Source organism: Tyto alba, unplaced genomic scaffold (assembly GCF_018691265.1).
Source record: "Tyto alba isolate M040663 unplaced genomic scaffold, T.alba_DEE_v4.0 Super-Scaffold_19, whole genome shotgun sequence".
In the NCBI taxonomy this organism is placed as follows: domain Eukaryota; kingdom Metazoa; phylum Chordata; class Aves; order Strigiformes; family Tytonidae; genus Tyto; species Tyto alba.
The window spans coordinates 11,693,885-11,721,481 of record NW_024881281.1 but is presented as its reverse complement, the minus strand read 5'-3'; the positions used below and the strand labels follow the sequence as shown (position 1 = coordinate 11,721,481).

The following is a 27,597-nucleotide window of genomic DNA, read 5'->3' as shown; positions in this document are numbered from 1 at the left end:
TCGGGAGCCCCTGCGAGACAGCCAGCCCAGCGCTGTCACGGAGCAACAGCAACTTTGACTCCTGTAACAAGCCCCAGCAATTGGACTCCCTTGGCAAATCATCCAAAATAAACAGCATCTGTTTTCACAGATGGAGAAAATTAAGACATACTAGCAACTTAGTTTGAAGTTATAAGGCCAGACATAAATAAATGAGAGGCAATCTCTCCATAAGATGGTGGCTTGATTACTGAGGATGCAGACAGATGAATAAATCACCTTGGGGTGAGATAGGCTGTAACTTGCTACACATCCATGAGAGTGGAGTAACTGCTCATGTGTATCCTCCGAGCCCGAAGGAAATGAGAGGTAAGTGGTATTGCTGAAGGGATCTGCAGGGTAGGAGCACACACGTGGGCAGTTACTGCAAATTAGCTGACGCTCTGCAAGTTCACACCCTGATTTGCCCTATGGTAACTTTTTAATCTCCCTCCATTACTGTCTGGCCTCCTTGGATTTACATAACTGTAAAAAAATAAGAAAACAAGCAGAGAAGTGATGTGGCATGCTAGGAGCTTTCTTTGAAAAACTATCCTCTCAGAAGTCAACTGGAGTGCATTGAAACCCACTACTTCAAAGGTTTTAAGACTATTTTATTGACTGGAAGGAAGATGATGGTAAGATAACTTGGAGCACCTTGACATGAAGGCTGAGAAACCCAGGCACAAAGCTGGAGACTTGCTCAACACAAACACTGGTGTTTGAGCGCGCCAGGACGAGGAGCGGGAGCCAAAGGAAGAAGCAGGAAACTGAGTTTGCCATGGGCCCTTTGATTTTTCCAACTTGTTCCCCTTTCCCTATGTTGGGCCACTCCGGTTAATGACTGGGTTGCTGTCACTAACAGCTTAGAAGTTGAAATCGTCGCTCTTCCCCACGCAGAAATAAGTGCTAAGGCTTTTTGGCATCTCTCTCCCACGAGCCTCTTCAAGCCAACAGAGTCTTACCTCTGGTTCTACGTGATGCCAGAGCTCTCAGGTTTATACATAAACTGAGGCGCAATTTCAGGCTCTTGGAATACTTGGCATTTAGCTTTTAAGGAAGTTTGAAAAAGACAGTACTGTTACTGCCCAAAGTCCTTCTCCCCTTCCAGGAGAATCAAAGGGAGGTGACTTGACTCTGTGCTTTGTAGCTGAAGGGAGGGAGGGGGCACGGTCCATACACTGCAGATTCAATCCTGGATGAACCAGGTGATTTTCTCTGTCCTCTTTTTTGTCTATGAAGATGCCAAGGAAGAAAGATCTGGTCCCAAACCCTTCCCACAACAGGAAGGTTGTCAAAGGCCTTTTAGTGTGGTACATCTTAGTGGTTCTCGTTCTGTCTTGACCTTTTCAGGGTGTGGGACAGCCTTTCTGCACGGCCCAGGGGTGCGTGGGAGTCACTCAGTCTGTCTTAACTTTATGCAAAGCCTTTTCCTTGGAGCCACACTTGCTGTGAGCTGTCAGTAGGCTGAGAAACAGGCAGGGAATGATTGAACATTTATTTCCTACAAGGCATCAGAGCCCTGTCTCAAATCTAGCAGAGTCCTCTGAGGTGCAGATCTGTTCAGAGGTAAAGGCTGAAGAGCCGGCTGCAGTGCAGAAGCCCAGCTGAGCCATCTGCTGAGGTCCACTTCACCTCACATAAGGCAATGAAAAATCACCATCACCCAAAGGGTGTATATTCTTCCAGGAATCTCCCCAGAGTGAATAAATATGTTGGAGATCAAGTGCTCCAGAAATTCCACCAACACCACAGAAGTCGCCCAAGAACTGGGCTTTTGGGACATTTTAAAGCAACCTCTCTAGAAATCTCCATGTAGGGAGGAAAGGTCTGTCAGTTCTGAGAGCACCCGAGTAGCCAAAATGCCTGGATTATGTTAGTCTGGGAATCATCTCAGCCTGCAGCTTTTCTTAAGGGTAGCAATGAGGCTGTCCTTGTTTATCACCTCTGTACCTGCCATGAGATTACTCTCCGATCAGACCTTCTGCAAGCTTTCTAAAAGGGTGAAAAAAGAAAGCAGACAATGAAAAGAAAGGAATGACATCTCACAAAGCCGTCTGCAACTCCTGGCACAATCTACCTAGTCTTTAGCCATAGTTACCAGTCCTGGAAAAGCTCCTAGAATGAAGTGATGAGGCACTCTAGAGACAGAGGCTGCAGGAGAAAACATCAAGTGGCATCCTGCAGGGATGTGTGTAGAAGATGGGCAGTCCTAGATGGCAAGGGCTGGGACTGGCACCAGTGAAGGCAGCAAAAACAACCTTTCTCATTTTTATTTTCTTGTGCTGTCAAAAAGACAAGAAACAATAGAGACAGGAGGAACCAGATCACATCCAACGCCCTGAGGACAAAATTTGAGACTTCGTCCGCCCGAGTGACCAAAGGTTAGGAGCACAGGGCAGAGACCTCTCGCCACAGCTGCCACGCTCATTACAACACACGAGCATCCTTCGTCGAGTCCCCTGCAGCCCTTTTCATCAGTGTCCTTAGACCCAGCCACGAGAGAGGCCTTGGGGAAGAGCAAAACGAGCGATGGAGCGGCAGCGAGGGCTGCCCGCCCTGCAGCCCCTCCCTACCCGGCTCTCTGTGCTCCTCTGCCAGCTGCCGGCAGAGGTGCGGGTAAGATTTCTGCTCCCTCCCCTCCTTTTCCCCCCTCTCTTTTCACATTTTGAGGGCCTGCTGGGAAGGGAAGGTTTGAAGGATTTCTCCTTCCCTTTCCTCTTGGCTCAACTACTCCAAAATAAACCGCCCCCAGCAAAGAAACGCAGTACTGCTTAATAAATTCACCCTGTAAGGATAAAGATTTCATAGAAGAACGGATTACTTCCAAGGGTACTAAGATAATTACATGGGTAACTAGGAAGAGTTCAAGAAAACAGCTTGAATTTTCTTATCAGTTTCCCATAGCTTGTAGCAAAAAGAAAATAAAACACTCTACTGTAATCAAATCATGTTTTCTGAAGCCCTCAGTTGGCAAGTACACAATTTCTTCACCACTTCCATTAAAACAGAAATCCTTAGAAGAAAATGATAGCATTTCAAAACGGAAAGCAGGGCCCGAAAGCACCACGTCAGCTGCTCACAGTACGTTCTTACCTGGCGGGAACAACACGCCACGTGAAAAAATACCTCCTGTCCCACTGCGAGACAAACTGCCTCTCGCTGACCGTGGGGCAGGAGCGGGCCCACGGCCAGTACCTGCAGCACCGAGGTGCTCGCCAGGTGCTAACTTATTCCTGCACCTAAGGATACAACAAACAAGGATTTCTCACCTTAACTCAGCAAATGCCTGTAATATTTCCTGCGTAAAACCTCACCCTTGCTACAGCATGTAGCTCCAGAAGCGGCTAGTTACCAGCAGGAGCCATGGTGACATACAGGTATGCCCCAGTGCTGCCCAGTAAGGGTCTGTGGGAACACACAGCACACCCTTCTTCTGAAAAGGTGGTTTTCAGCATCCTTTTGAAGGGCTACCAATGGAGCTATCACATAAGATCCAACTATCTCCATGGAAGACCACGAGTATCTGTTCCTGACATCCTTGTGGGTTTGGTTGCCTTTCTAGTTTCCCAAAAATAAACTTCTGAAGATTTAGGCTTGAGAGGACAGTCTGGTTTTATTCTCAGTGCATGCTTCTGAGCTACAATGGACCCTCGCCAGCTCCTCCTGTGCCAGGTCTGTGCTTTCCCAAGTATCATGCATCTTTTGCTTATGACCATGTGTGTGATATTAGTAGTCCAGTGCCGATACCACCATACCTAAAGAAAAGGGCAGGTTATAAATATATAAATTAATCAACTTGAGTCATAGCACTTTAAAAGTGTAGATTTTTAGTATCAAGCTTAAAATGATTAGGGTCAAATCATACAAGATAATGCCATTAATAGCAATCAACAGTTTGACCACTCATTAAAAAGTAGCGGAAAAAAAAGAAGTGTTAAACATAGAACCTTTACATCACGTGGAACAACCTGTCACAAAGGTTTCAAAAGCAGAAAACACGCATTTATAAAGAAATGCAGGCATTAAATAGCATTTATGATACATTTCGAAGAGTATTGCCCCCCCACTCCTGCAGAACTGCTCCAAGTTAGAGATGGCAAAGACACACATCGGACACGAACACTGACTTGGGCAAAGTGCTACGCGGCACCGGCCGGATCCCGGCGGCAGCTGGGAGAGCCCAGCCCCATCCCTGCTCTCCAGGACAACCAGCTGGACTTTCTGGGCCAGAACCGTGGCAAAATTCCAGCCTGGCCCTCCAAAACTCCTCGTGCTGTGCTGAACATACCCTCAGCAGCAGGAAACAGCCTCCGAGGAGGCACACACCGCATGAGCTTACAGCCTGGTAGGACAAATATATTAAATATGTACTGCAGGAGGTGATGTAAATAAATGTAGGTCCCTCAGAATAACCTCCAATTCACAATTCACAGCCCAGACGCGAGCACGCCAGGTAAAGCAGGAGCGCACAGGCAAGTGCACACACACACACACACACACACACGCTCTACCTGAAACCCAGAGTATTCAATCTAGATTTATTCTACTACTTTTAAAAATATAATTCCACTGATGGATTACAACATCTGCTCCTTACCAAACTTCAACTTCTAGACTCTGTAAATACTGAATGTATTTATAGGAACAATGTCTCATAAGGCACTAGAAGAGGAACTTCTTTATATAAAGTGTCTATAAAGAGTGAGCCAAATATCTGGGAGAATTCTTTTACATTTTCATTTTTGAATCTAAAGCAGTTCCGACCTCAGAATCTGATTTTGAAAGACTAGCTAATATATTGTTATGGTGCTCAGAACAATCCCCCTTGCAGTCTCAGACCCAAAATACATCTTTTCCGTCCATGAAGCCAGGTGTCCACCTCCCACCGACTGCAGCAGGAATTGTCACACTTGAATTTCACTGAAAAAAGGATACAGTTTGGAAATCTGACACTTCAATATTCAAGGTATTGAAAGCATTTCCTCCCCGTTAGAAATTGTTACACAAAACAAAAATTTTCCTCCCCTGGACGAACACAAATCCCCACCAAGCCCAGCCCCTTCACTCCCCTGGGCATCACTGAAACAGAACCAATGTAAATGTTTGCTGCTTGGACTCAGGTCTCACCTTAATAAAGACAGCCCACGCGTAATTGTGTTTGTATAAAAGATATTTACTTCAATTATCACACCTAGGGTGCTAGTGAATAATAATAATAATAATACATCGTGTGAGTTTCATACAGTGATATTGCTTCTCCATATCATATAGGGACCGTTGTACAGTGCTGAGAACAAACATTATATGGCTAACCAAACAAAGACAGAAGAAACAATGCCATTCTGCTGACGGAGGGAGCGCTGCCCTGCTACTGCCAGCCATATAAACTCTTACTTTTATGTTTAAACAAATACCAAGAAATAAAATGTTACAAAAGATGAGTCACAGCAACACAATGTGGGCTTCTCAAAGCTACTTGTACAAAAAAAATGACACTTTTTTTTTGGTCAATTGGGTCTTTGTGAGGATCTTTTTTTTTTTTTTTTTTTAAATCTGTGATTGTGAATATAACAAACAAGCTCTAAAAACATCTAAGACTTAGTGCGTTACAGAAAAAATATAAAATACTGCTAAAAATGTAAGACACCACAATACACTGGGGTAAAAACTGAGCTTATTATTAAAATAAAAAAAAAAAAAAAGTTCTCAGGAAAAAGTACACCACTTTCTGTTTGAGTTCATCTTGTGCTGTGTTAGTAGTCGGGGCATTTCAAAGGTCTGCCCATTATCATGGCAAGTAGTTATTGCACAAATGCAAAGAGTTAATTTTTTAATAAAAAAATGAAAAGGGACATGAGGGAAACAATTATAAAAAAAAAAAAAAAAAAAAAAAAGAACATCCCCCCCCCCTCAGCCAGCCTCCATCTGCTTTGGAATTAAATGTCCAAATTCGTACACTCGACATTCTCGCAGCATTTCCAGCGAGTGGGGCGCGCGGTGCCCGCTTTTGGAAAAGGAACGGCAGAAAATGCTTTTCAACAGAGAAATGCATAGAGTATTCTGACAGGAACAACCTTTTTGTTTTGCAGAGGTTATCCAATAGTTACTGTAGGGCTTTTTTTGTCTTTTTTTTTTTTTTTTTTTTTTTTTTTTCTTTCAGACTATGCCAGAAGGAAAGAACCTCGCGTGGGAAATTCATCTGATGGTTTTTAGTGGGACACCCTCGAAAGGCAAAGTGCAAATTTGCTTCCAAATCCACAGAAGTGGTGATGTGCCCTGCAACTAGCTCAGCACCTCCCATCTCTGCCCCCCTGTCAGGTTTTTCGGCGGGGCGGGCTGCTTCGGTGCTGACCGGAGGCCCTTTGCATCGTCCCTCGTGCAGACACGCGCTCCCCTGCCACGAGCAGGGGGAATTTCTAGCGCAACGGTTTTTACTTTGGCTTGTGCAGCTTTTCTCTCGCTCGCTCGTGAAGTGTTACCTAGCCAGGGAAAGCCTGTCTGAACGTGTTTCGACACTGCAAGAAAACTAAATGACTCCTCCGTGACAAAGCTCAATTCACAACGTGTATTTCCAGAGTTCACACTGGGAAAAGTTGCTGCTGCACAAGGTGTTCGGTTTGTTTGTTTGTTTGTTTGTTTGTTTGTTTTTTTTTCCTCCTTTTTTTTTTTTTTTTCCTTGACCAAGTTTGAATGAGAAGAAAATCAGCTCTGAATTCAGAAATTCAAACATATGCCAACAAAGATGAACATCACAGGAAACCAGTCTCTCATTTTAAATTAACACTCTTGAGTAAATCGCAATGTACTCTGACAAAGGGGCACTGCATCTTCATGAAATTCTCAGTAGAGGCTCTAGGAGGCTAAGGGTATTTTCTCTCTCTGTATATTTTAAGTCTCTTCTCTCACAACTGAGGCTTCTTATTCTCAGTCCTAAATTATTTTAAAACTATTTAAATAATATTATTTATTAGGCATTTAGATAAAATATTTTTTTTTAAAAAAATGATTGCTCTAGAAAACACAACAGGGGCACAATGATATGGATACTACGACAAGCCGACAACCACCCAGCTCCATCGCCAGGATAGCCCAAACTTTCTCCAACGTCTGTTTAGGGGATATGTATACTCCTGTTGTGTTTATATCCAACAAAAACAAACCTCAAAAAAGAAACTGTTAAAATTAATCTCATAAATAGGAAATATTAGATTGTTTTCCTAATTACAAACCACCTTTATATATTTCACCTTATGATGCTGTAGAGAGAGCAAGCTTGAAAAATAGCACACAAGCGCTGGTAAGGGCTGAGGATGCCGGTGGGCGAAAGCCTGTTCTTCACAAAACCAAACTCAGACTGGAATGACTTTACAGGGTCTCGCCACCCAGAGCCAGCGCGGCTCTGGGCACGGCAGTGAGGCCAGCACGTGTGACTAACGGCACAAAAGGACACGGTCACAGTTGGCAGTGGCTGGAGCCCAGGGGTGTTTCTTGAACGCTGACAGCCCTGTGAGTACGCCGGGTGAGACTGAGCCTCACGAGCACGAACGCCGCCGGGTGACGGTGGACTTCCTAACCCGCGCCCCCACCGTGCTGCTGGAGCCAACTCAGAGGGATATGTGTTTTTTTTCTTTTTTTTTTTTTTTTTTTTTCCCCAGGAACCTGAATTCTTCTAAACTAGAGCTCACGCTCGCCTGCGTTTGGCGGCTGCGCCACGAACCTCCGAACGCGGAACGAGAATTTCTATTGCACAAAGATTTAACGCACAGTGTTTGAAGTGCTCGTTAGCAAAGGGGCAACTCAAGTCGGGCCACTGAAACGCTCCTGGATCGCTGCTTGCTTCCCCCCCCCCAGTGAAAAGCGGCTGTGAATGCTGCAATCTAGATCACTGTGCTTTAGATTATTCTCCACAAAGAGATTATGAAATAAGGCACATAGCTTTCCAAATACAGAAAGTTTGTTAAATAGTAAATTTTAGGAAAGTAGCAAAAAGTAAAAACATAATGGGAAATGTGGTAACATACAGGGTTTTGATGACACGCCTACTGAATGAAAATAGAATAATTTCAAGCTCAACTAAAACCTTTCCCCCACAGAAAAAAAAGATCCATGAGCTCCATCTCTCTAGAGGACACAAGAAGGAAATGAAGTCCTGATCAAGGAAAAAGAAAAGAATGATACAGATGTGACCTTGCTTATTCCCCACACACCTCCTTTACGAACTAGATGCTTAAGTACTCCCTGCACAGTCTGTACTAGCATCCAGAGGTAACTAGGTACTTTGGAAACACTTTTAAAGCTAGTAATAATTTACCCACATATAAATAATACATCAAAATAGCACTAAGGGTCTAATGTAAGCTAACAAAAGCCAGAGAAGTCTGATTGAAAGGCTGATTGTAGAAAACATTTTTAGCAGTTACTGGGAGGTAAGATTGTACTTCAGAGCAAGTCAAGTGCCGAGTTTTGTTTCTTCTCTTGAAAACACAACACTCGCCTTCTACGAGTTACTGCATAACAGAGAACTTCTGTCTCATTCCTAAGAATACTTGAATTTTCAGCTTAGGGAGAGCAAGAATTAACTGCTTGCTTTAATTTGATACTTGGCTTAGTTTACTGATCAGCCGTTTTTGTGATTGTTTTAAGTACGTCTTTACTGTTAACCTTCCCGCCGTACAGAGATACAGGAGAGTAGATTTTACACTTGCAAATATCTGGTGTATTAATTTCCTGCAGGTCGTATCGAAGCAAAACCTACAGACCAACTGCTGCAGGACGTTGCAGATGAGGTTTGACCCTTCCTTTCAAACTGCTTGGCTTTTGCACATCTCAGACCCTTGGAATTATTTTTATGTATTCTGAACATGATCTTCCCCCTCCTCGTTAGCTAAACCTGCGTATCTCAAACAATCCGATCTTTCAGATGGCTAATCCCTGATTTACAACAGGGAACTGAACTGACAAGTGGGAAAACAGCATCCTCTACGCATTAAAATACATATTGGTTTTAAGCCCTCACTCACCTACCCCTCAAATGATTTCACAAAACTGGCTGTAGCAATTCTACTGCACCATTACGACCAAGCATACAAATACTACATATACAGAGGGGCTTCTCCCTACTGGAATCATGTACATATACACATTTAACAACTCCTAAAAATGCATATTAATTACCCGCATAGACAGAAGAGGATAATGCAACTTAATGCCATCACTGTTGTTATCAATAGAGAGATTGTGCTGTTACGAACATTACCACAGAATTACACAGTAACTATGCAAGAAGCAGGTATGTCACCATAACAGCAGGAAATTCCTGGCATGACTCTCCATTTCCAAGGATCTTTGGATGAAGATTGTACTATGTAGTACAAATATCTCTAAAAACAAGAAGTCAAAGACACGACGTCATGGGGACTTCAGGCATCTGCCTTTGCTGTACTGTTTTCTGAACTATTTCACTATGGTTAAGAATCCAGTCATTCGCTGCACTCGGCTGTTTCAAAATACAAAGAAACCGATACTATGAAACCAACAGTTTTAATAAGAAATCTACAGAACTGGGGCAAAAATCTAACAATCACTGTGAGTAAAGCAAGCTTGAAAAATGGCAGCAATTGTCCTTCACAGAATAGCTGGACAAGGAAAAATACAATAATCTTATCAAGTTTTTAAAAGGACGCATTTCCTTTTAATGCACTTTAGTGCCAGAACATGTTTGTGAATAACAATGAAAATCAAACCTGGGAATCAGATCAGTTTTTTTCCATTCGCAAATTAGTTGTAGAAACTCAGACTTTAGAGACAGCCAAGGCCTTTGGGTTTGACGTGGAGTGCCCAGATTTTGGGAAAAGCGGGTGTGATGCCTCCATCAGTCCTCGGCTGTACCAGCAGAGGCTGGTGAGGGGGCTCACTAATGAAGTTCAATGAATGACTTCTTTTAACTGGAAAATGACCTTATAACTAATAACTGGTATTAAATATGCCACAGTACCGCTTGGCTCGGGGGGGAATCATCCCTGAGGAGAGAGATGGCACCACTTACATACCTGTTTTTAAGGCTTTTTGAAAATTTAAGTGCACAGGCCTAACGCTAACCTTCTCCAAAAGGATAAATTTCACCTTCAGAGCATAGAAACTTTTTATCCTTGCATATTAATAGAGTAGGGTATAGTACATGACCTGGTCATGTAGGACAAATCAGTCCCTAGGCATAGCATAAAGGGCTTTTCTTGCCATAAAGTTCATTATTAATTATATTTTATATATGGCATAGTCAATATATCCCATAAAAGAGATGGGGAGGAAAGAACAGATTGGTGAAATAATATTTCTACATTTTAGAGCTCAGATACCATATGTGAAAGAGACAGAGACAGCTATGTCACTTTTTAAACTAAAGTTGAGCCAGAAATGAAATCCAGTTCTCATGCTTTCCATGCCAGTGATTCTGCCAGTGATTCTCCTTGCAATTTACAACTATCCGGCAACATTTTAAACTGCTGGAAAAAAAAAAAGTCTGTTGTTTGTACAGAATTTTTTAAATTTCTATTTTTTTTTTTTTTTTTTTTAAGTAAGTTGATTGTATATGCAACACAAAGGAAGAAAATGTCGATGTTCAAACCGTGGGGCAGCAGAAAGTGCAAGGGGAAAGTAGCAGGCCAAATATGAGCGAACCGAATACTGCCTTGCAGCTGTTTTATCTGTGTGAGTTAAATTTAGGAATATGAGGCTATAAGCAGCCTGTCTCCTCAGGGCCAAAACTGCCACGCACTCACGGGAAAGACTTGATTTGGTTTTAATGTTAAATCTGGCCCCCACCTAAGAACCAACTTTTCTTCTCCTTGTGTGTTTCTGATAGTCTTCAAGAAATGCTCACAGCTCAGCCACACACAGTAGCTTTAGGACAGAGAATATCCTAGGATACGTACACTGGGTGAAGAAGAAAGACGAGATAATTTAAGAAACTCACTTGTTAGAAAGAGACACAAATCAAGCAAAAATAGTGCCCTCCATCTGCATGTTAAAATGTCACTGCTTGCGGTTTGCAACAAATTGCTAAGATTACTGATCTCCTTGCAACCTTGCTAAAGGCACTGGTCCAGATTACCGTGACATTTCAGTTTAAATAAACTATTTTGGATTTAAGTGCAAAGAAGTGTTCAAAACCAATTACTTTTTTCGTGTATTCTCATAATTTATATATGGTAACAATGTGGAGGTTTTTTTCTGTTTCTCACCTGCCCTGTTTTTGCCAGGAGCATTTTTATTTAATGTAACTTTTAAGAATACCTGAAATGAATAATTTTATGATGGAAAATGACAGACTTCTGACAGCAGCTGTGCTAGCAGGGACTGCAATCACTGTTAGCATTTTCCATTATTTCATTACATTATTTTGTCAGATTTCCCTCAGTCCTATTTTATGTGAATTTATCTGTTTTGTTTTCAATTATTGCCAGAATGATGCACTTCTCTAGCTTACTATTTCTCCCATTAAAGAAGTGAAAAATATCAACTTTTAAGTAATTGGATCAGAGAATATTGCATAGAATTCTGTCGTGTTCATGAACCCCGTTCAGTACACCATTCCCATATGAACAAGTTCCATAAAAATAATGCAAAGGTCTTTCAACTAATGAGAAAGGCACATACATTTTTTTTTTTTTTAACTGTAAGATAGATTATTCCCATTACAGCAAGGAGTTTATTACTAAAGGACTCACTAATTCATGATATGGGCAGAGTGCACAGGTACAGATTCCTCTGAAGAGCGGCTCTATTTATAGGCATTTTACAGACGAATAAGTAAAATGGTCAAATTTTACAGCATCAACAGCAGTTGTAATTAAATGCATTTCTGCCCCCAAAAATGCGCAATTCTGTTGTCTGAAATCCTCAAGAATGGAAGCATATTGACAATCCCACTGTATGACCCCGCTGCCAAGGGATACTCTCCCCTTGCTTTTAGCAAAGGAAGGACTACACTTCTTTCCTTCCCTAACCATCCAGAGAGAAAAATCGACAATTTTAACTGCAGTATAAACGTATTTCTGTTAAAATAGCCCGGGCCCTTCATCCACAGCTTTAGTAAGAACATGGAAGTGGCAAGAGAGAAAATAATGCTTTTAAAGAACCTCAGGAAAACAGACTCTGGCATTACAGACTTTCTGAAAACTGCCTGTGCTTTTATCTATCAGGAAAAGCAACGCTGCCAGCGAGGGCCCTGCTGCCACGCTCTGCAAAACGACTGCCCGGTGAGATGAGCCCCACGTCACACGTGCCTGAGTAATGCCTTCTCCCTTCCCGTGTGACCAGTGAGCCAAGAGGGTAAAAAGCCACCGTGCTACTCTTTGGCATTTCTTCTCCTCCAACTTCTTATCTTTTTCTTTTAATTAAGTAAAAAAAGTTATTCCAATACACATTTTTCTAAAAGCATTGCTTCCAAATGCCGCACTTGATCAGAAATATAGCTAATATCTTTCAGTGTTGCTGAAGTTCAGGCGCTAAACCAGGGAGGACTCTGCCAGTTTGGAAAGCCAGTAGGTAACTCATCTCCAACAAGAGAATCTCGGCAGTAGTTCAAGCTAACACATTTTACTTTCCACTGAAACAGAAAAGCAGCTGTGACCTTGGCTTAAAACCGGGAACAAAGAGCTGGGAACATCACTTGAACTCTACACGCTCGATCTGAGGGGGTTCGTCTGCCCGTGCCCTTAAATAAGGGGGGTCACTAAGGAACCCAAAGTGACTCCCGGCAGGATGGCTCAGGTCACCCCGACAGTATCTCAGCAGGCTAGTCCACATTCCACGCAGATCATTAAATAGGGAACAACAAAAGGAGCTAAGCCATTAATAAAGTGCCAAAAATATAGGAAACACTGACAGCATTTTATTTGATTAATTTTATAATAGATACCAATGACAACCCTTGGCAGGATGGAGTGACTTCTGACTTTTGAATGCTGTCTTTATCCAGCAAAATTACATGATTCAAATGTAATAATGGAGCTTAGAATTAACAGTTAGTGTTATAAAAGAAAGATTTCCTCTAGGGCAAGCTACAGATATGCTTTTTAAAAATCATTACAGCATTAAAAACTGGGCAGATGCTAAAGAATCTTAAAGAACTAGTGGAAACCTGAAAAGCAAAACAAAAATAAACAGAAAAAAAGAAAAGATATAAGTTTCAAGGCACTTACGTATTGCTTATTAAGAGGAGAGATTGACCTTAAGTGCTGCATTTGTGTTCAACCTGCGAATACAGTTCTGCTGTCATATAATGCAGCAAGAGCTCTCAGTAAGCATCATGGAATGCAATCATATAGACACAGGCACAAGAACAGTTTGGGGAATATTAATTTAAAAAAAAAATCATCAAACAGATAAAAACCTCATTAATGAGAAAGCCGAGAGTAACCACTTGACTGCATCAAGCACCTCGATCTCAAATCAGCAGACAAGGACAGTAGAAACAGACTGGCAAGTGTATTGCCTAGAATTAATAAAAAAACCCAACCTGAACCAAACAACACCAAAGGAAACAAATAAGGAACGTAAGAAAATATCTGCGCCTTCTAGTCAGAAGTTTTGCTTCTTGGCTGAAGACGCATCTGGTTATGACTTGTATTAAGGTACGTGTATTGTTACCAGGACGTGCATTTATCAATGGAGCTGTGCTTTGTGAGTCAAACCAGGACATTGTACAGATACAGAGAGGTAACGCTTTGCTTCACCACGGTATTTCCCTTGCTGGCCATTCCCACGGACTAACTGCACTCCAGATAAGAAGCCATAACCGTTTCCAGCACGTGCTGTCACATACTGGTGTCTGTTATTACAAATTGTCTCCTCAGCTCATCACAGAAAGGGGCAGTTGCTCTCTCTGTTTCTCAATTTTAGTTTTGCATCACAAGTCCCCAATTACCCAAGGAGGTATCCTGAAACAGCTAGCAGTAAAAATAGGAAATAAATCCCTGCCTTTCAGCCTCCTAGAGCCTTCTTTTCTTAATCATGAAAAGGATTGATTTTAGTGTACTGATTCTTAATTTGTGAAAACTTGCGCTAAGTGCTGCTGTTGCATGTTAAGAGACTGTAAATGAAATACATAAGTTCTAAAACATCATGCAAGAAATGTGGTTTCACATCTTACAGTCAAAAATCCTACTAATGAAGTAATACAAGCACACTGAGGTGTAATATTGGGAACATACCTTTAAAGTCGGAACTCCTCTCCCCACCCCTCCCTCCCCCAAAATCAGAAAAGTAATATTAATTAAACTTAAGAAGTAATGAATGCACCATTAAAGTGTCATCAAAAAGATGCTGACCTAAGACAAAAGTTCAATGATACACAATACGGTCAAAAAGTCTTCAATCAATAATATACAGTATGACAACTACATCTTGTAAATTATACCCAATACTGCCGGCAGTCTATCCCTCTAAAGAATATTTGCCCCCTTTCATCCCTTCCTAACAATCAGATAATAAAATACAGCACCTATAAATAAGCAAAAAAAAATTATATATATATATATATTTATATATATATATATTCCGAAATCATCTATTGTTAGTTTTAAAGATATGGCAATAAAGGAGTCTAAATTAGCAAACTTGTAGAAGCCATAACTGATAAAACAGCTTATTGAAAAAAGGTGGCAGTAATGCACTCTATGTGTGCACAAGTACGTAAGAAAATACACAGACGTATAAAATTGCACGCACACACTCACGCACACACATCCTTCCACACACCTCTATGCTCACGCATATACATATAGACAACAGGAGGAGTTAGAGACAAGTTAGAATTTGATTTGTACTTTGATCAGCCCTAACCTGTGCATAAAATAATGGAAAAAGGCTGTATTTCTGCAGAGCAGAATGGTCTAGACTGGGACTCGAGAGCATGAATGTTTTGGTTTGGAGTTTGGGCTATTTCTGTCCCGGTTAGAGCCCGTCTGGTCATTGCCATGTACTCTTTATCCACACAAAAATAAGCTTCCCACAACTAAAACGTATTTAAAATCAGTGCTTGTGGTGGGAAGAGAGTCAGTAAATGGCCACCAACAGCAGGAAAATTCTCTATCTGAGGCAGCTCCAGTCCCCTCTTAGTGGTGCGTGACAGCAATCGTACACGTGAACTACACTTTAATCGATTCCAGGTAAGTTGAATGTTTCGGGTTACTGAATACATCCCGAAAGTAGCAGGCTGAAATGTTACTGGCCAACACTTTTTGAGCGATCTGACTTTACTGAAAGGAAGTTCTGTACACTATGAACCAAGTGAAATGATCAAGTACATGCTGTTTCTAAGTTGTCTCCTAAACCTCCTAGATATGAGGTCTGATCAGCGTGCTCTGTGGTTAGAGGTTAAAAAGCAGATTATAAAATACCTAGATTCAGATTTTTTTTTTTTTGTCCTGATTTGGCCTAAAATGGAGTGTATTAAACAAATTCTGGTCTGCAAAAGACCAGAATCAGTTAAAGCTATGAAACAATGTGCACTACGTGTCAATATTCTATTTCACTTACAAGAAAACACTAAGTCAGCTACCACAAATTAAGATATTTTCCTGATGTGACTTTTTTTTGTTTTGTTAAAAAATATGTGGAGTAAATGTGTTTTTTTTTTTTTTAATTCAAAGTTTCAAACAACAAGATTCTTTTCTTTTCTTGAAAATATGTAGGAATCCAAACTAGTGTGTTTAGAGTCGGTTGACTGTGCAATCTCTTAGTGGCAACTGAACAGCTACAAAAAACTTTCTTTTTTTTTTCTTTTTTTTTGAAAAATCTCCCCTTTTATCCTGGTTTAAGAAGATAATAGTGTATTATCGCTCTGTAGCCATTAGATGGCAGATAAAAAGCCCCCTTTTAATATGTGGGTTTGATTTTTTTTTTTCTTTTTTTTCTGTTTTTCTTTTTTTAAAGCCCACACCAAAGAGGAGGGCACAAGGCAAAGCTGTATGAGTTATTCCAGAAATTGTGGAAATCACTTAGGGCAATAATAAAAACACTTCAGGGTACAAAAAAGCTTGACTACACATTTCAGTTTTCTTCCTCGAAAACACAAACATAAATTGGGCTTAACGCTCCTTTTTGTTTTCTATATGCACCTTGGCCTATGGCGTTTTTGCCCTGTGGCCCGCAGGGCGGATAAGTGCGCAACACAATAAAACCAGTAGAGGTCCAGTTTCACTTCCCAGCTCTCCAGAGTTGGGCGAGTTTAATCTCAAAACTCCCACTCGACGGCCTCTTCTCGACTCGCGGCCTTCTCCAAGCGGTGGATGATGTTGTTCAAGTTTGCCGCTTTCTTTTTCCTCAAGGAGCTGTCTCGCGTGTTCCTGGAGCTCGCCGCCTCGGAGAAGCCAAACAAGCTCTGAAGAGAGTTGGCTTTCTGCGAGCCTGTGGCCGGCGTCGAGCTCGTACTTGGCACACTGGAGATTTTCTCTGAACTTTCTTTTGACTTGTAGGAGCTCTCCCCTGTAAGGACTGAGGTGGAGGCAGCTGAGGTAGAGGCATCCCCTTCCGTGGCAGAGTTTGGCAGTGTCTCCAGAGCGTCTCCCGGGCGCTGCGATGCCGGCGGGGAGCTCTGGCGCGGTGCTCTGAGCCTGCCCTCGTCGTCGGTGTCCTCCAGGCTCTCCGCCTGGAATGGCTCTGCTTTCTCCGAAGACCTGGCGCCTTGCAGTGCCTCTTCCCCCGCTTCGAAAGCCGACTCCGCTGGCCCTCCCTGAGACTTTGTGGTTGCATTGCCGTACTCATCCGCCTCCGGGCCACTCGGCTTTCCTTCAGGTGGGCCTTCCGCGTCCACGCCGTCGCAGCTGTCTCCCTCGGAGCTGTGGGCCGCCCTGCTGCTTCTGGCGGAAGGAGAGTCGCTCGACCCAGCCTGGCTCTGGCTCCCGGCTTGGATCTCCTCGATGAACAGCTCCCGGCGGATGCGAGACCTAGGAGACAGGGGAGAGGGATGGTGAGCCTGCCGGGGGCCGCCGGGAGCCACCCGACTCTACCAGGTTCGCCAGTCAAAACGCCCTTTCGTAAGAGGCCATTTTGCCTTGGCTACAGGACGGCCGCACCAAGCTGCGTAAGCGGAAGCACTCACACCCTCAAACCCAAAGGACTGACGGAAAAGGTGTTTGGGAGAACATGAAATATTGGCAAAAGGCTCTTAATTTCATGTTCCCCAGCCGCAGGCCCTCTGTGAAGCCTGCTGTGCTAGAAGGATGCAGGCTGCAAACCCCAGACGGCCCCGGGGGCTCCTCCATGGCATGGCGGGAGGGCAGGCAGCTGCAGCCAGTAATTTAAGCAGATAAGCCATTTCTGGTAACTTCTGCAGTGCTTAGTGTTGAGACTGACCCCTCTGACTTCAACCAGGATTTTGCGTACTTATTGTAAATCTGATGTTGATGACCACCCCTTCTAGTAACCAGAGCAGGCATTATGGGATAAAGCAAAAATATAAACTTTATACAGATAATCAACTTGTACTAAAGTGACTGGTGAAAACCAATGACAGATCGTCTTTTCTTGCAAGTTTAAATAAGTAACACTCATAATTGTATACTCAATTTTTACAGCACTGGACATGGCTTAAGAGGCAGAGATGAAAGGCTCTGCAGTCTTCCATTCCCACTAAAAGTCTGACATCAGGAGGGTGAAACTTTACAATACACTGGACCAGAAAAGGGATGGTTTAAAAAATATTAATACATTCCTAGCAGATCCAGAAGAAAATGGTTTATAAATACAAAACAATTCAGATTTCTACTAGAAGTAAACCACCATTTGTCTAAACAAAAACAAACAAGGAAAAAATCTGGACAACCCCCTGAGTGCTCTCCTGGACACCAAGGAGAAACGAAGATGAAACAAAGCCTGTTGTTCTGAAACCGCTCTGGGGAAGCAGAGCCTTTTGACAGGTTGTCAGTCTGCGAGCTGGTCGGATTTCTGCCTCATTTTTTATTTAAAAAATTGATTTCAGAACACGAATAGCGTCAAGGCAAGCAGTGCATTTCAAGAGAATTAATGCACTCCAAGTGTGGTTAAAATTGCCTGGTGTACCACTGTGCGCCTCCTATTACTTCAAGCACGCAATAATACCCCAAACACACTACCTTTGTCATTTAACTTGGTCCTTCCTCCCTCTTCCTTCCCTCTTTAGGAGCTCCCAATATCTTCACAAGTACAGAACAGTTTATGAAAAAATCTTAGGGTTTAGGCTAACTCTTTCTTTGTAGTGCTCTATCAGTAAGAAGAGGTTATGGCCACTGTTCAGGTCCTAATTTGTAACCAAGAGGAAGCCTCAATGACCTGTGGTCAGGGACGAGGCTACAGACACAGGGAGAGTTTCGCAGGACTTTATATTTCAGAGCGAAGGTAATGCTTTTGGTTTCAGCCAAGGAGAACTGCTAAGGGTCTTGCAAATCACAAGTGAAATGCTGTCCCAATGCTGATAGCTGTACAAATTTTCCTTTTTTCCCCTACATGTGCTATGGAAGACAGCACACAATGAGAAAAAAATTAGGATAAATACAGAACACCGTCTGAATACTGCTTTTGAAGCTAATGATATTATCGACTTACTTGAAATGCAACAGAGTATTTCAGCAGTACTTGCTGACTCTACACTTTTAAGGGATTTAGGGGGTCTGTAATTTTCCCTAGGAGAATATCATTCACCTAACAGAAGACCACAGGTGCTAACATTAATTTTCTATTGCCATTCATTGCATGCATCCTGCAACATCGATTATCAGGCTCTATTTATACCTATAATGTCCCTGCATGGACACTGATCCAGAACATGCTGCTTCTGTAACATTCCCTGAGTCAGGAGAGGAAATGGTAAGAGCTTTGTGCCTGCATGGCATTTAAAATACCTCAGCTCCAGCAAGATACTGAATGATGTCATGCTCACCGAGTATCTGACCACAGCCCTGCAGAACACAGGTTCATGTCTGTGGGAATCCCTGGAATTCACACCCAATATATTGCTTCTGGGATCTAGTCTGGTTCCTGAGTAACACAGTAATTAAATCCCTACAGTAAGGAAGACCTGGTGACAGCAGCTAGGAAATCCCAGAGACTGTTCCTCTTGGTGGAAGGTGGTGGCCTCAACATCAACCCATCTTGTTGGCATTCATCAGTGTAAGTCCAAACATCAGAGATCTCCTGGGGTGTATGCTGAAGTTCCCTGTACAAGCCCTCACACGACATCTAAACAAGCACAATGCTACAGTTCATTGAAAAATATGCCCAGAGTAAGAGCAATGAAATTTAGGATCCAAGAGCGCTAGATTACAATTCCAGAAAATTTGGTTTAGTTCCTGATGCTTCTGTAGTATCATCTCTGTGACCTTACTGAGTTTACATGCCAGCTTCCAAATGTGAAGTGGAATAGAAATCCCTACCTCCTACTCTTTTGTACCATTCTTAAGATAAGAGAGCCTCAATATCTGATGTGTCCTGTATGTGCTTCACTAATGCAAAGTAAGGTATATTTTTATGTTCTGAGAGCTGTGTGATTGGTATGGATGCAAAGCCACAGACTTGGAGAAGTTTGCAGACATGTCAAAATCCTTTATAACTATTTATATTCTGAAATGAATTATATCTTTGCCTGCTGAAGATTTTTTTTTTAAGTTTCTTTTGCTGCAGAGAATACATGCTAGTGCTGATTTCCCATCTGGTGGATATAAAGGTAGATTCTGCTGTAGCAACCACCTTTCAAAAGCGAGGTTTGGACTGAGTCCCAAAGGAAAACCATCACTGCAACAGGATTCCCAAGAGGCAGGAAGACAAACTTGCCCAAATCTGTACCCTGCCTTTACTTTAAAGAAAAATTTCTATTAAAGAGTAACTAGATGGTCTCAGATGTGGAACTGCTTCTGTATGAAGACTCTTCAGCTTGGAAGATAAATGGCTAGGGGAGGGTATAAAGAGATAAATAAAGTTTAGTGTGGCCTGGAGAAGATGAAGAGGGGAAACACCACCCATTTCTTGTAATACATGAGCTGCAGAACAGTCAGACCCTGTTGCCCTAGCAGAACATGTAACTTGTACCTCTTCTGCAATGTCCTGCAAATGATTTAAGAGTACTTCATGCATGAAAGCTAAGAAAATTATTGTACAAAGGAAAAGAACAGGCACGTGTTTTGATTTTTCAGTGGTGGCAACCGCTCAAATCACCCAGGGCTCCAAACAGGCTTGAAACATCTCTTTAAAGTCCTGGAGAGTCAGCAGCACATCTGGGAGCAGGTCCAGATCACTCAGTGCTGTGAGGCTTGTGCTACTCACCAGCCTATAGCACCTTGTTTATACATTTTTTATTTTGTATACAACTGTCAGCACCTAGTCTACATTACTGTATAGCTTGGTGTGGCTAAACACGCTGATCAATCATGACTTGTCACGCTTTCTCGCAGCACGCCTAAACAGGAGATCTCATGATAATGAGGAAGATGACACATGCCACCAGTGCTCCTGCACTCGTCTGCGTAAGTGAGAACAGCACATTTTGCTGTCAGGCCGAAGGGAACATATTTTCATAGGCATTCCTCCAACTTGTGTATAATTGCCTAGAAGTGGGAATTGGAAGAGAGGCCTGCATTTGGAGAACTCTGAGCAGTGAAAGAGGCTGCATCTGTAGCAAATTCAAGTCAATGAAATTCAGTGTAAATATGATTACTCGTTGGTTATAATTTATAAATTTTATATTGTTTACTATAAACATTATTTAACTATTGTGCATAATATTTCCGAGATACCTCATTAAACTGTGCTGCTTCTGCTTCAGCAACTTCCCTGTTAAAAACTGAGAAGGGCCAAAGTGGAAGATACCCTTTCAATGTTAGCAGTTTCTAAAAAAAAAATTTTTTAGCAATCTGGACTAATTGGGAACATTACTGGCTACCAGTGAAGAAGCAAAATAGTCCTAAATCTAGTATCTTAACTGTACCTGTTCAGTATTCATTAGCACAAATTTTTGGAGAAAAGTCTGCTCCACTAACTAAGATTCCCAATCCCAAGCAGTTTATCCAAGCAGTTTTATCCCAAGCAGAATATGTTTATTCAAATCCTTGTAATTCTTATATGCCATTCCAGCATTGTTTCTTTTTATCAGTGTCTCTAGGCCAAAACCTACTTCAATGGTTCAAATGTGGAGAAGGTTCCTTCTAATTTGAGAAAGGAACTAAACAGATCAACATCTTATTCCATTTCAGCAGAACTCAGTGATTTAATCATAGAAATGAAATAAATCTCTGGCCAGAGCTGACATCAGGGTTATCGGTTCTCTGTCCTTCATGACTGTGTGCAGCTTCCCAGAAATACAGCACATACTGTGCCTATTTTCAGAGTTCAGTGACTCAAGACCTGAAAGAAAATCCTCTTTATGCTCTTATGAGGGAAAATTACGATGAAAGCAGTGCAATTCTGACACCACCCAGCAGAGGACACTTCCAGGAACCCCCCACCAAGTGACCCAGGCACAACACACACTACACACACCTATATGTGTGTATATACATGTGAGTGTATGTCTGTGTGAGTGTGCATATGCAAGTAAGAAAGACCAGGCGTGCTTACTGCAGTGGGATTTGTAAATATTCAACAGTGGACATCTCTAAATCCACGCCCACCTCAAAAGCACGACTTTCTGTTTAAAAGCACTACTTACATCAATATGTGAATATTGCTGTTCCTCAGGGATGACTTAAAATTAGTCTGGAGCATTAGCATTACTGTTAGTTAGAACGTGCCTGCTGTTGAAACTGTTTCGTACAACTGCTCAACGCTAGCGGAAGCGGACACAGTCTGCTGAAGCAGAGTAGCACCCTGCCAAAGCAAATGAAATAAATCCTTTATGAGTAGGGCTCCCGGGAGAGCTCATACCTGTAATTGTGGAACCAGTTGATCACGGTGCTGGTTTTCAAGTTGAGCTGCGTAGCGAGTTCCTCAATGGTTTTTGGTGATGGGTATGGCTTTTGCTGGTAGGCTCGTTTCAGAGCTTCTTTCTCTTCTGGTGCCAGCACCACCCGGGGCTTCTTCAGCTGATGCTGCGGCTGCGGGCTGGCTCCCTGGCTGTAGTCTATTCCAGCGGATGAGGACTCACAAGACTGACTGTCGCTAACGGAGCTGTGTCGCCGTTTCATGTAGGCTGAAAGAGAAGTACATCGGATCAGCCCCAGCTGAATACAAATGCAAAATCAATGAATATACAAGCTGTGGAATAAATGCCAAGATGACAGGCTGTAGGTGCATGGATGGGCTATTCGGAGAGAATAGAAAGGAAGGTGCATCATCAGCGATCAGAGGAAAGCAAATGTGGGGTTGATGCAAGAGGCAGAAAAAGAAGAAAGAAGGGGAAGAAAAGAAGGTAAATCGACTGGAAAACTGCCAGAGTTTTCTGTGTTTTCAATGAACATGGGACAGGAGTAACAGGGTTCAGTTAACATGACTTATTTCAAATTTACTCTTTCAAGAGTGGTGAACTTCCACATAAGCACCTGATTAGGACAGCTGCACTTCGTTTCACCTTAAATGGTTTTGGTTGTTGAACACTTAAGGTGTACGCTAAGGTCTCTCGAACACTTCAGGTCTCTGAATGAAAAATCTGCCTGTGGAGGCGGAAGGCAGCCGCAGCCACGTCGCCAACACACGATGGCGCCCGGAGCCCAGGGATCCCGGTGATGGGCTGCGTAACCCACCAGGCCTTTGCTGCTTCTTCCTACAGATCTTCGCTATAGCGGTGACAGAAAAACAGCCCACAGCATCCTCCTCCCCCTACATAAGGCTCTTTCAAAAATGCATATACTTTCAAGAAAGCTCTTGCTCCACTGATTGAGCTCAGTGAGGTTGATGGCAGAAGCCTGTGACACCACCGCTGACTCTCCTTCCCGTTGGGGACTGAATTATCCTGGCAAATTCTGCAAGGAAAGAGTCCCAGCTAACGCTGTCACTGACTTGATTGATTTACACTGTGCAAAGAGAGGTGGGATTTACTGCACCTGGCAGTATCATGCACAAGCACTGCTAATGAGGGGGCTGAAAACGGCAAATATAGATGAATCTTGCCAATAAAATATTTAATGGCCTGTTAAATACTTTCTAGATATTTAAGAGTTTAGGTATTCAAGAGCTGCAATTTGATAACCTTGGCTGTTAAATTCCAGATTATACCAGCCTGACATGAGTCTAGCAGGCACTAAATCTCCAACAGCCAGGAGCTCTGATCAGAGCCAGGGACCCATGTGGGGCACATCACACTGGTCAGCAACCAAATTCTTCAAAAAATAAATTTTTCTCTCCCCACAGTTCTGCCTTTGGGCTAAGGGTGCACAAAGAATAAAGGTTGAATGCAATCAAATAAACTGAAATGTTCAAAGCCCTTCTCACATAAGCCAGCTTCTTCTGGCAGAGCTCCCTACAGTACTGGACAGGTTTTCTGTCTCCAGTGGATTTCAGCATCCTCTCCTCTACACGGTGGTACGTCCAGTGGGACCTTTTTACACTGTGTCTTGCTATCATCGAAGTGAATTTTGAACACACTCTGTAACCTTTGGGGGCATCTGCATGGCCCTCATTTTGTTTTTCCTGAATATGACAGATTACCTGTGGATTGCCTACTGTGTAAGATCACTGATATGGAACAGAACGTGAGTTGCTCATGATCCATCACTCTGCCATGATACAGTCCTACATGTATTTGAAATAACCATAAAAAATTGGTTGTTTTTTATTTTTTTTTAATACCCTTTACTAAAAATATCACCTATTTAAGTTCTTTCAACTGGATGTAGAACTGCAAAGTGACCACAGGTAAATGCATTATTTCAAGGTGACCTATTATTTTTTCAGCCTTCAGGGAACTGCTACAACCTTCAACCATGGAATTAATCATTCCAGCAATATAATCTCACATTCATATAAGGTCTTTAATCTCAAAGACCTCTAGGTGTTATTTCAAACTTGCATTGACATGCAGACTAGATACAAGGTTCCCTTGTCTCTTTTGATAGCACAACCAAGGGGGCTGAAAGACAGCATCTATCACTTCAGCAACATGCAGCAGCTTAAAGGAGGCCATGAGACAAAACAGAACCTCCCATGGAAGATGTGAAAGGTGTTTAGGCTATCTCTAACTGGAGTTTCAGGAATTTGGTCAGGCGACTGAAATAGCATGAGACACCCATGCATCAGGATGCTCTGAATCTCTGCCTTCTCTGCTCCCAAAGGATGGCATTTCTGGCAGGTCAGAGCTCCCATCTTTGGACTCCTAAGGACAGTTTGGAGCTGTGATAGCTTGGGAAAAATTTCATGCCCTAATGCCTACCTCTGCTTTTGTAACCTCACACTGGGATCACAAAAGGTGCGATGGCTTATTTGGGTCTCTCTCATGTAAATGGAACAAATTATATAAATGCACATATTTCCGTAACGTAAAAATAAAGAGGAGGATGTCCCACTGTTCTCTCCTAAGCAACTGTTTTTCTGAAGGTTAATATATTATCAGAACAAATTTCCATTGGGTCAATGGCATAATCCTGGCACTTCACCACATGCTGGACTAGCACCTAAGCTCTAGGCTTTAATGGTGGTCTCTGGAAAATTTAGATGACATTTATAAAAGCTTTTCCTTTTTAATTCTTATTTTAAACATATGTGCTGTGTGTAGACAACATAAGGAGGTCACTCAGCACATTTGCTGTGACAGTAAGGCTCAAACTGGAATCCAAGTTGCAAACATCCTTGAGTTTTGGAGAAGTTTGCTTTTTCTCTGTGATTGGTCTCCACTTTTCAGGAGATCTATGAAAAAAAAAAAAACCCAAACCCAAATGTAATTTGGGCAAAGGTCTGGATCTTGGTCTGAGACCAACTTGTCAAGGCCAGCTCTATCCCCTGAGTTTTAGGAGCTTTTTCTTCCCCTGCTGCTGCCAACCCAGCACCACCGTGTCCCTCTGGGATGACTCCCCAGCACGTGTTCAGCTATAGACGCAGCAGACACTATTGCAGAACTAGCAACTGCCCACTGAGGTAAAAGAGAGCCCCTTTTAATGTAATTTTTATCTTATATGGTACTGAACAGGATTATTTGAAAGCAAAATAATGGGGAAATAAAGGGAATTCATTTTTTTCCTGACAGCAGGCTTCAGTACTGTTCAGTAAGGAGTGTGACGTTACCAGCAGCACACACACCAGGAGGTTCTAAGAAAGAGGAATGAACTCTTCCAAGGCAGGAAGGGTGGTGCAGAGTGTCTCAGCCTCATGAGCGTGAACTCCCAGCTTCCTCCAAAGGGGTTAGTTAATGTACATTGAAAATTTTCAGAACCTCTTAAAATGGACATTTATAGCACAAACTTCAGACTGGCAGAACAGATAAAAAGATATACGCAGCACACCTTTATCATAATTATTAATTTACTCCGTTAATAAAATGTGGCAGAGAAATAACTGATAATAATGTGTCACTGGTAGCTGATACAGTTTGCATTGTTCTTTAACTGACAGGAGCTGAAGGGAAAGTTAAATTCTTAATGTGGCTCTAGAGCAATTTAAAAAGTTAAATCACAGGATCCTTACCTGCATGAAAGGATTTTGCAGAAAATACAGCGCTGAATTCACTTTAGAATGCTCTGCTATGAGGACAGCACTTACACAGTTCAGGAGCTCAGTACAGAGTCTCAAAGATTTATAGCCTTATCTCTATTCAGGTGCCATCTATAGAGCATATGTATTGCACAGTATTTGATAAGAATCCAGTTTAGAAAATAGTTTAGAAAGGATATTGTCAGTACTACTTTTAAATTATTTCTATTTTATTTTCCTGCATTATGGGTGATATTCTCTTTGAGGCTATAAAAATCCAGCTACTTGACAATTTTATTTTTGCCATGTTTCTAATACAGCAAAACCCATCATGGTTCCCTTTGGTTTACAGTTGTAAGTGGGAAACCCAAGCGGGTTTTACTCCCCATGGAAGATCATACATAATTTGCGATAACATACTGCACTGCATTATATTATACTGGTTACTATGACAAGGATTTGAATTTCTTAAAAGCATGCAAGACTACAATTTTCCCAAAAGCTCCCTCACTGCAGTTTTTAATATAATCACAAAGTTCTTGATCAAATGTGCTAATGCTTTAAGGACATCAGTCAACAGCAGCACTTTCAGTGCACACGATTAATGCTATCTGTACTAATATCATTAAGGGATAGCTCAAGAGATGTATCTATCATCAATTAGTTAACTGCTGATAATGGCAGCCTCTGAGTCTCTCTTGTAAAATCACACGAACATACTAAACCCAGGGCTCTGAATAATCACTGGTTTTTAAGAATGAATTTAAAATATAGAGAGTAGGATAAATTTTCAGGATATACTCCTTACTAAGATACCCAATAACAACGTAGATCTCTCACAGGTACATACTCATGACCTAGCCATTTTATGCGAACATGTATTAACACAATCACCTTCCCCCATCCCTATTAAGGCTACAAATTTAATTATTCTCAAATACCCTTTTATAAAGACCGCATTTTTCTTTGCTCCTAGCGACCATCAGTGCAGGACTGGCATGAAGCTCTCTCAGGAATCAATGCACAGTTCTTCCAGCCCAACATCTGCGACCAGCTGCAGCACTATTAACTAATAACCCAAAGCCAGATCCCAAACTCACATTTCTCATTTGGTAAGGCAAGTTATCAGCGATACACTAGGGCCTCAGTAATTAATCTATCGGAGAATATAGCAATGATTTCATGACAGCTGGTGAATATTCAGGGTTTGGGGTTGGATATTTGTTTGCCTTTTTTTTGGAGATGTATCTGCTTGAGCTAGCATCAAATAAAGCTATGAAAAAGCTGTCATGAAGTCCTTTTGCATAACCTTCATAATATTGGATCAATGCTGCCTCTATACTATTTGTGGAGAATTATTAAAGGCACGGTCATCTCTGAAATAACGGAAAACGTGAGTCAGCAGTCTGCTCCAAGTTACCTTTTTTCTCCATTCGTTTCATATCCATCAGCTTCTCCACGTTGTTGGGATCGTTCAGCCACAGCTGCATGCGGACAAAGGGTTCCCGTCCCTTCAAACTCAGCTTGTGCCAGGGCTTCGGGCGAGCCAGAAGGTCTGAGACAGAGCCTTGTGTTAGCCCTAGGATTGTCTCCCCAAACAAACGCTGACCTAATACAAAATTGAAAATCGCATGAATTCATTCAGCTAAGAGACGAGGCTAACTAAAAAGACAGAACATGTCTACGAGATCATCTGTCAATTATTCTTACTTCAGAATTGCTTGAAAACCCAAAAGAAACATTTAGAAGAGTAAAAGCTCTGCCCCCCCGCTAGAAGTATAAATATGGAGCTTTAGTTTAATCCTTAGGATCTGACTGCGGCAAAGAGGGGCGCGCAACGCATTCGGGGACCGGGACCTTACAGTAAAACAGTGTGCAAAAAATAAAATTAATGAGATTAAAACCAAACTGAACTTTTAGCTAATCAGGCAACTAGTGAGAGCAGTGAGGCTACTTAGCTCTTATGCAGGAGGGCAGTGCAACAGCTTT

The 27,597-nt window shown here is 42.1% G+C and overlaps 1 protein-coding gene across 7 annotated transcripts in view; it reads right to left on the bottom strand.

The window, feature by feature from the left end:
* Positions 1–27,597, bottom strand: part of CUX1 (cut like homeobox 1) — a 284,376-nt gene that overhangs the window by 16,918 nt on the left and 239,861 nt on the right. For 6 of the 7 annotated variants that reach the window (XM_042791633.1, XM_042791634.1, XM_042791637.1 and 3 more), the window contains 3 exons: positions 27,029–27,217; positions 21,916–22,180; positions 5,174–16,970 (listed from right to left, as the gene is read on the bottom strand). The exons of the other annotated variant lie outside the window; for it this stretch is intronic. In XM_042791633.1, the coding sequence (XP_042647567.1) occupies positions 16,259–16,970; positions 21,916–22,180; positions 27,029–27,217 (1,166 nt within the window). In that variant the 3' untranslated portion in view covers positions 5,174–16,258. Of the gene's footprint in view, positions 1–5,173; positions 16,971–21,915; positions 22,181–27,028; positions 27,218–27,597 lie in introns of those variants that run through there. 7 annotated transcript variants of the gene reach the window in all.